The sequence below is a fragment of the Staurois parvus genome, unplaced genomic scaffold (assembly GCF_062004578.1).
Source record: "Staurois parvus isolate SC_StPar_1 unplaced genomic scaffold, SC_StPar_1.0 ptg000400l, whole genome shotgun sequence".
Classification (NCBI taxonomy): domain Eukaryota; kingdom Metazoa; phylum Chordata; class Amphibia; order Anura; family Ranidae; genus Staurois; species Staurois parvus.
In genome coordinates, this window is record NW_028318196.1 from 381,291 (window position 1) to 390,672 (window position 9,382).

Sequence of the window (9,382 nt, forward strand, 5' to 3'; positions counted from 1 at the left end):
TGCACACACATATATGACAGGTGACATGTCTGTAATATACACGCATGTGAAAGATGACATGTCTGTAATACTATACACACATGTGACAGCTGACATGTCAAATATTATTTACGCACATGACAGCTGACATGTCTGTAATATTATACACGTACATGAAAGCTGACTTGCTTGTAATACCATACATGCACATGACAGCTGACATGCCTGTAAAAACTATACACGCACATGACAGATAACATGCCTGCAATACTATACACGCACATGACAGATGCCATGCCTGTAATACTATACAAGCATGTGAGAGATGACACGTCTAATATTATACAAGCATGTGGCAGATGACATGCCTGTAATACTATACACACGTGACAGGTGACATGTCTAATATTATATACACGTGACAGATGACACGTCTAATATTATATACATGTGACAGGTGACACATCTATTATATACACGTGACAGATGACACGTCTAATATTACATACATGTGACAGATGGCACGTCTAATATTACATACACGTGACAGATGGCACGTCTAATATTACATACACGTGACAGATGGCACGTCTAATATTACATACACGTGACAGATGGCACGTCTAATATTACATACACGTGACAGATGGCACGTCTAATATTACATACACGTGACAGATGACACGTCTAATATTACATACACGTGACAGATGACACGTCTAATATTATATACACGTGACAGATGACACGTCTAATATTATATACACGTGACAGATGACACGTCTAATATTATATACACGTGACAGATGACACGTCTAATATTATATACACGTGACAGATGACATGTCTAATATTATATACATGTGACAGATGACATGTCTAATATTATATACATGTGACAGATGACATGTCTAATATTATATACATGTGACAGGTGACACACATACATATTGTTATACACACATATGACATCTATATAATACAGACAGAGGTGACATGTATAGAACAGACACAGCTGGCAGTGCACACCCCATGCAGTCAGTGACACCCATGTGACAGATGACACCCGCAGTCAGTCACACACAGGGATGCAGCCCTCACCTTGGCTTTGCCGGCCTCCAGCTTCCTCCTCCTCTCCTGGTCCTCCTCGTCCATGCCGCCTCCTCCTGCACACACAGTAACACAGCACGGTTAGCGGTCGCCTCTCTCTCCCATCTCCACGTAAACATTCGGCGCTAGGCACTGACGTCACCAGCCGGCGCCCGGACTGACTGCCGCAGCTGCCGGGGAGGGGCGGGAAGAGAGCAGAGGGGGCCGATTAGTCGTCTTAGCACCGCCCTCTTTAGTTTGACAGCTTGGTGGCCGGGGGTTGGAGTGCGGTCACGTGTTGCTCACACCCACCTGTCCACGTGTGTGATGTATCTGCAGGGAGGGGGTGTGTCCGGGGACACCGAGACTCCGCACTGGGATCTGGCTGTGTGCCTGGGAGGGGTTCATGTGACTCCATGAGCTCTGAACAGGACCACGACACCTGGAGATCTCAGCCCCCCCCCCAGAATGTACTTCTCAGAATACCACAGCGCCCAACCATAGCTCAGCATAGCAGTGTCCCTGAAAATGCCCCTGTATTAATGGATCAGCAAAACAATGGACCTGGAGATCTGTCTTCCCATCCCAGAATGTCCCCAACCATTGCTCAGCATAACAGTGCCCCTGGAAATGTCTCCACCCCTGGAAACATCCCCGCTCTCCCCCCTCCACCCCTGGAAATGTCCCCGCTCCTCCACCCCTGGAAATGTCCCCACTCCTCCACCCCTGGAAATGTCCGCGCTCCTCCCCCTCCATCCCTGGAAATGTCCCCGCGCCTCCACCCCTGGAAATGTCCCCGCTCCTCCACCCCTGGAAATGTCCCCTCTCCTCCATCCCTGGACATGTCCCCGCTCCTCCCCCTCCACCCCTGGAAATGTCCCCGCCCCTCAACCCCTGGAAATGTCCCCGTTCCTCTCCTTCCATCCCTGGAAATGTCCCCTCTCCTCCATCCCTGGAAATGTCCCCGCTCCTCCCCCTCCATCCCTGGAAATGTCCCCGCTCCTCCACCCCTGGAAATGTCCCCGCTCCTCCACCCCTGGAAATGTCCCCTCTCCTCCATCCCTGGAAATGTCCCCGCTCCTCCCCCTCCATCCCTGGAAATGTCCCCGCTCCTCCACCCCTGGAAATGTATCCTCTCCTCCATCCCTGGAAATGTCCCCGCTCCTCCCCCTCCATCCCTGGAAATGTCCCCGCTCCTCCACCCCCATCCCTGGAAATGTCCCCGCGCCTCCACCCCTGGAAATGTCCCCGCTCCTGCATCCCTGGAAATGTCCCCGCGCCTCCACCCCTGGAAATGTCCCCGCTCCTCCATCCCTGGAAATGTCCCCGCTCCTCCATCCCTGGAAATGTCCCCGCTCCTCAACCCCTGGAAATGTCCCCGCTCCTCCATCCCTGGAAATGTCCCCGCTCCTCAACCCCTGGAAATGTCCCCGCTCCTCCATCCCTGGAAATGTTCCCGCTCCTCCCCCTCCATCCCTGGAAATGTCCCCGCACCTCCACCCCTGGAAATGTCCCCGCTCCTCCACCCCTGGAAATGTCCCCGCTCCTCCACCCCTGGAAATATATCCTCTCCTCCATCCCTGGAAATGTCCCCGCTCCTCCCCCTCCATCCCTGGAAATGTCCCCACTCCTCCCCCTCCATCCCTGGAAATGTCCCCGCTCCTCCCCCTCCATCCCTGGAAATGTTCCCGCTCCTCCCCCTCCATCCCTGGAAATGTCCCCGCACCTCCACCCCTGGAAATGTCCCCGCTCCTCCACCCTTGGAAATGTCCCCGCTCCTCCACCCCTGGAAATATATCCTCTCCTCCATCCCTGGAAATGTCCCCGCTCCTCCCCCTCCATCCCTGGAAATGTCCCCACTCCTCCCCCTCCATCCCTGGAAATGTCCCCGCTCCTCCATCCCTGGAAATGTCCCCGCGCCTCCACCCCTGGAAATGTCCCCTCTCCGCCATCCCCGGAAATGTCCCCGCGCCTCCATCCCTGGAAATGTCCCCGCTCCTCCATCCCTGGAAATGTCCCCGCTCCTCCATCCCTGGAAATGTCCCCGCTCCTCCATCCCTGGAAATGTTCCCATGCCTCCATCCCTGGCTCAGTAGACCATGAACCCGGAGGAATCCCATTTAGCATACCTAGCTCAGAGAGTGTCCCATCCCCCATCCAGCAGTACATACCTGTCCCTGGAAGTATCTCCATCCTCACGTACTCTCCCGCCATATTTACCTGACATTCTATCCTTATGATGGATATGTTATTTCTGACATTTTCCGGCTATGATTTGCCTGTGTTTCCAGGGACAGAATGGAATTCCAGGGACAGAATGGAGTCTCTGGGTGAGAATACACACACTGGGGTTGATTTACTAAAACTGGAGAGTGCAAAACCTGTGCATGGCAGCCAATCAGCTTCTGACTTCAGCTTGTTCATTAAGCGTTGACAATAAAACCTGGAAGCTGATTGGTTTGGCTTCTATGCACAGCTGCACCAGATTCTGCACTCTCCAGTTTTAGTAACCCCCCCCCCCCCCCATTGTGTTTGTCATGTGTGTTTCATACTCCTCAGTTTCACTCACCAGCAGATTTGTTTTGTCTGTGCTTCTCCGCATCAGCGCTTACCTGTGCATGCGCATACAACGTCCTTTCATGAACGCAGAAGGATCAGCGTACACACAAGTACAGGGGCACACAGCTAGTCACTGCTGTGGCTGTCTGTACCCCCCTCCCCCCCACCGTGGCTCCCCGGGTGCAGGAAAATGCTGTGTTTTACACCTAAAAATGTCCCTGTACATGAAACCTTAAAGTGACAGTAAAGTCTCGTTTGAAAAAAAAATTAAAGTATGTATTCTTACCTCAAAAATCCCCTCCTATTGCTCTCATCCTCCACCAAATCTACAATTTATTTTTCATTTTTTGTTTGTTGCTGTGATCTGACTTCCTGTTAGAGGGTGTCTACGTTGGTTCTCCATGGTCCCACTGCGTGTAGGAATACAGCCACCATCACTTGCTCCCTCCCAAAGTGGAGCAGAGCAGTGGACATGGCTGCAACTAAAGTGCACTGCTCCTTCCAAACAAACAGAAGTGAGAGGGAAAAGGAGAGGTTCGGGAGTTCACAGAGGACATTACAAACAGGCAGAAAAACACAGTCAGAAACAATTTCATGAAAACTAGATTACAGGGCCGTCAAGTGGTGGATATGTATGGATTACTTTTGGAGAATAAGGATATAATTTAGTGTTGTTTTAAGTATGATTTCCAGGTATGGCAATTGTTACATAGTTAAAGTGGTATTAAAGATTCGGCTTTAAAAAGAAAAAAAAAACATGTCATACCTGCTTTGTGCAGTGGTTTTGCAAAGAGCAATCCTGATCCTCCTCTTCTTGGGTCTGCCGCTAGTGTCCTTGGCTCCTCCCTTTTGTCCAGTGCCCCTAATAGCAAGCCGATTGCTATGGGGGCACTGGTGCGTGCTCATTCCTGAGCCCTGCTCTATGCATGCATAAGACACATAGAACCATGGCTCAGCCCTGCCCCCCTCTCTCCTCATTGGCTTACTTGCTGTGATTGACAGCTTGCTGTCTCAGTCAATGAGGAGAAGGAGTCCCGGGACAGCCAAGGATCACATGCACAGTGCTGGATGAAGATCGGGCTCAGGAAAGTATTAGTGAGGGCTGTGGGGGGCGCTGCACACAGAAGGTTTTACGTTACTCCAGCTTGCACTAATGCATATACCATACTTGTAGGGTCATCAGGGAGGCTGGAAATATCTGTAGTAGACTCTGCTACTACAGTGATCTCCCCTGCTACTACAGTGATCTCCCCTGCTACTACAGTGATCTCCCCTGCTACTACAGTGATCTCCCCTGCTACTACCTCCCCCTCCCTTCTTCATACTAACAAACTGACTGCAGATTGCACTGTCCACCTTTTTATCTCTCAAAAAACAGCACCTAAAAATCACATGTGGCAGGCTTCCAGTGTGAAAAACACTCCTACGGTCTTGGGTAGCTTCAGACTGATGTGGTCTTCTCAACTCCTCAATCCCCTGATATGAAAGATGCCAAACAAATCTTCATTACCTAACAATGTGTAGCCAGGTGCTTGGCTAGGAAAGGAAAGTGAGAGCTGAAAGAAACACTGGCTGCAGCTGCTCCCTGTGGCTTCTACCCTGTGGTGCTGAACTGGTTAACAGTGGTATCAGCAAGAGGAGGGAGCTGCAGAGCAGGAAGAGTTCAATATATTGGGTAGGCAGCAGTGCACTGTGGGAAGTGTAGTCCAGTGGACAAAGACTCTATTGTAATCCAGAGCTTTTGGACTGCATTTCTTAGAGGGAGTTTGCAGGAGGGGGAGCTGCATTTTCTCAGGCTGTACATGACATTGCTTCCTCTTGCCATGAGGGAAACACTGCTGCATACTCGTAGCCTGTGCAGTATCCAGAATGTTGAGTAGGGGGGTGCCGACAGCCAAAGTCACCGGGGCGCAGAGCAAAGAGTGGACTAATCGCTGTGTGTGACAGGACAGCGAGCTGCAATATCACTGGGACTGGTGAGCTGCTGCAATGGGGATTTAGTATCCGCAGCTGCAGTGGGGATTTAGTATCCACTGCTGCAGTGGGGATTTAGTATCTGCTGCTAGAAAAAGAGACTGAGCCCTTTAGGCAGTGACCATACAGCCATCTAGTGGCCTTATTGCTGTGTGTGGGCTTAATTGGGGCTATTCTCATGTGCACCAACTGTACAACTAGGCCCCAATGCTAGCCGGCTGAAAAGTTAGACTAAAGATTGCCCCTTTACAGTTGCTGGACAGAGACCTTTTCTTATTGCTTATGATAAGAGGTACCTCTCAGAGGCACCATATTCTAGCCATTCTCCTAGAGTGCGCTCTAGACTAGTTATAATAATAGTTTTCCCAATGCAGTCAATGATTATATGCACTGCTTATTGTTGACTTTGCTGATTCATGAGTTAATCCAAGTCTAGGGTACAGAACTCTATTGTGTTACCTTGGCATAGTGATTACATTGTATAGGGGACTGTTTCTGAACCTACCTTCTGTGTATTCATCTATGCTCAAACCACCATTTATTCTAACCCGTACCAATATAATGAGTTCATTTACCTCTAAGTGGTCCTCTGTCTATTTTCTGGTGAGAATTCACAGCCAAGGTAAAGGTATCTACAGTATACTTCATTCAACCAGGTGTGTCAGAGGGGCTGAGGGTGTTCTTGGAGTCAAGGTGCAGAACAGAGAACCCAAATCACCAAGCGGCTCCTGTGGGGGTATCGCTACAAACGCAGGAGCCACTGGTATGCTTCTAAGATATGTTTTGGGTGAACAGCCGATAAAGTTGGAAAAAATGATAGATCACAAACTAGGATCTGCAGCCAGGATTCAGTAAAAGGTAGCACAGAATGTATCTGAACCTGCTGTGAAAGTGCCGAGAGGGGAAAAAGGCGTCAGGAAAATCTAGACAAACTGGTCCATACAACTTCCAACTCATCACACGTAATCACATTTTTTCTCAAAGTCAACCCGTGCTAAACAAATTCCACAGCTGGTTTATTCTGCAGCCTGCTGATATAGGAAAATGCTGCTGGAAAGGGCCTAAAGACATTAATAAATGGTCCTCTGGCTGATCATGAGACCAACGCCAAGGCAATGCTCAGGAGGCCTTTAGCATAGGCACTGACTGGCTGCTTCTGTTTCCAAACAGTGTTCCTACGTTCTGCCCTCATCAACTTGTTAATGAACTGAACATTAAAAAACTTTCCATTTTTATCACATACCTTATTTCTGATGATAACTTCACTGGGTCTCTTTGATTCCCTATCCAAAGCAGGTAGATCATGGCTGGTGGGAGGATCTAGCAGTACTCCTCTTAAGAGTCTTCAGTGCTGATGCATGCAGTGGCCTGGCTGCTGGAGTCATGCAAACACCAAAATGCCTTGATGGGTGTCTGGAGGAGTGGGCGTTCCTAAGTAGGCTGCATTTGCATACAGAACAACTGCTTGTGATGCTGAAATAATTGAAATTCACTGGATGAAAGGGGCGGGCCAGGGACAATAAGGCTGGAGAGGAATGAGCTAGATGATGTTGGACGTCCTCCAGCCTGGAAATGAGGCAGACTCTATATGACTTTTCTAATGCACACTGTATGGCACTCACAGTGTGCAGTGAAATCAGAGTAAGTAATTTCAGTACAGGGGAGCCGGTACAACTGGGCAAGACTGGAGGTCAGCTTTCGGGTCTTTTTACACGGAGTGGACCCGTTTTAGCGGATCCTCTTGCTCAGTGGGGGATCTCTACAGGTCTGTATCTGCTCTGCTGCTGCAGATTATGGTAATAAAGCAACGTGTAAAATGTCACTTCTGGATCCTGGTGTCACCTCCCCCAGAAAGGATTGGCTAATGCTAGCTGGAGACGAAGCCATCTCGTGCAATCTTCAGCCAATCCGTGAAGAAGAGGCATCCAGCCATTTAGGTGCCGCGCAAGCCGTTCTCCACACGGAGCTAACATTTGCAAGGATTAGCTCCGTGTGGAGTTTATTTTTAAAGTTTTATTTGAAGTTTTTTTTTATTTTTGAGGGGGGGGGGCGGCTAGGGTTCAAATAGCTGGTCTTGCCTAGGGCGCAAAATAATCTAGCACCAAACCTGGGTAGGTCCTTTATTACATATGTAGCACCCTCCTAGGTTTAGGGTAGGCTGCTAGGTAAATTTAGTTGAGCTCTACTGTACTCAGTGAAGCAGAGGTTGATTGGTGAGGCAGCTCAGGATTCCACAGGCAGTTGCTCTGCTACTCCCCTGTGTCTTCTAGAGATTTCTAGAACATACTGGGAGGGAGGGCAGAGGCTGCAGTCAGAATATTTATGGAACTTCCTCCAGTTCCTAGGGATGTGAGCCCAGAAGGTGGGGAAAGAGCTCATAAATAGTCTACAGCCTTGAACAGAAATACAGGTTCTCCTTCAAAAATAGGGGAAGTCCCTACATGAACAATCCCACACTGATTAGATAAGGAGGTGAAGCTGGCACAAGACTAATCCCATCATGTAGGAACCTCCAGGAGGACTAGCCAACAGACAGAAATAATAGGAGACTCAATTAACAATGGGACAAAGACACATAACACTTTAATAGACAAATTATAGCAAGAGACATCATGTTGTTTTGAGCTGATTATAGTAACTTCTGCGCTAAGTCTAGAAGGGGGGGTTGAAGCAGTCAATGCTGGTTTGGGCTCAGAGACCCCAAATCTGTATCCTGGTCCTCCAGTTCTCAGAGTCTGTGTGTTTCGGGGAGACATGGACTGGAATCCAAAGTAAAACCACTGCAAAGGTCCGCCCAGGCACACACCTAAAGAATAGAGCTCCTCAGATGCCAGGGTCCATGGTCTGTAGGCAGGAGGTTAGCCTGCAGTCCCCTCGAAAAGCCCAAATCCTGTTGGGTCTGTCCACATCTGGAGGAGACCCCTGTTGAGGGCAGAAGCCTGGAAGGAGAATAGGTTGAAGACTTCAAGGTCCCAGCTAGGCTTAGCTGGGGGGCCTAAACGAAGAGCACCCCAGGAGTCCAGGAGAGAGCTTACGGGAAGATAGCTGGGGAGGAAGCTGTGGGAGAGAGCAGAAGTTTTCCAAAGGTCTTCATCTCCCTCACAGAAACGAATCTGGTGGATATCGGCAGGAGGCAACCAATGATCCTGAGTACAAGACCCCAGTGCTGCAAGGAGTGACTGTGGGGTGACTTAGTCTCTGGGAAGAGGACAGGTCACAGGTGGCATAGAGATTCTGTGGGACATTTTGCTAGACGTAGTACAGCCAGAGGTTGTGCATGTACAGGCAAGCAGGGGTGCAGTACCCTTGGGTGTTGTACAGGTGCAGCTGAAGTTGTTGTTTTTTTCAAGAGTTGGACAAATGCAGCTAGAAAGTTAGCCGTCCTCAAGCTCTTTTCAAGTTCAAGTTGTACAGTTATGGGGCATCTCATGCTCCCTTTTCCCATCCGTTCCTCAATTAAAAAAAAAACACAAAAAAAGGAACCCCTTGACTGATTCTCGAACCAGAAAAAGACTGCTGAAAATGCTGTGTGCCTGGCTGTGTGTGCTTTAAATTGGGAAATAGGTCCAAACTAAGAGTAACTTATTAGGGGGTGCGCTGCACATAGTTTTGATGAATCTAACAGTGGCCAAACATACTTGGATAAATGATCAATGTGTTTTCCAATTGATCTCTTCTGTTAGGATTAACTGTTCTAAAGTTGATAATCCATTCAATCGATATGCCACGCATGGAGAATGGGAATTTGATCAATAGTTAAGAAACAATTGTAACATATTTA

At 48.9% G+C, this 9,382-nt stretch overlaps 1 protein-coding gene across 6 annotated transcripts in view; it reads right to left on the reverse strand.

The window, feature by feature from the left end:
* Positions 1–1,207, reverse strand: part of AKAP9 (A-kinase anchoring protein 9) — a 362,315-nt gene extending 361,108 nt beyond the window's left edge. For all 6 annotated transcript variants that reach the window (XM_089686483.1, XM_089686482.1, XM_089686484.1 and 3 more), the window contains exon 1: positions 1,081–1,207. In XM_089686483.1, the coding sequence (XP_089542609.1) occupies positions 1,081–1,134 (54 nt within the window). In that variant the 5' untranslated portion in view covers positions 1,135–1,207. The remainder of the gene's footprint in view (positions 1–1,080) is intronic.
* Positions 1,208–9,382: the final 8,175 nt, after the last annotated feature.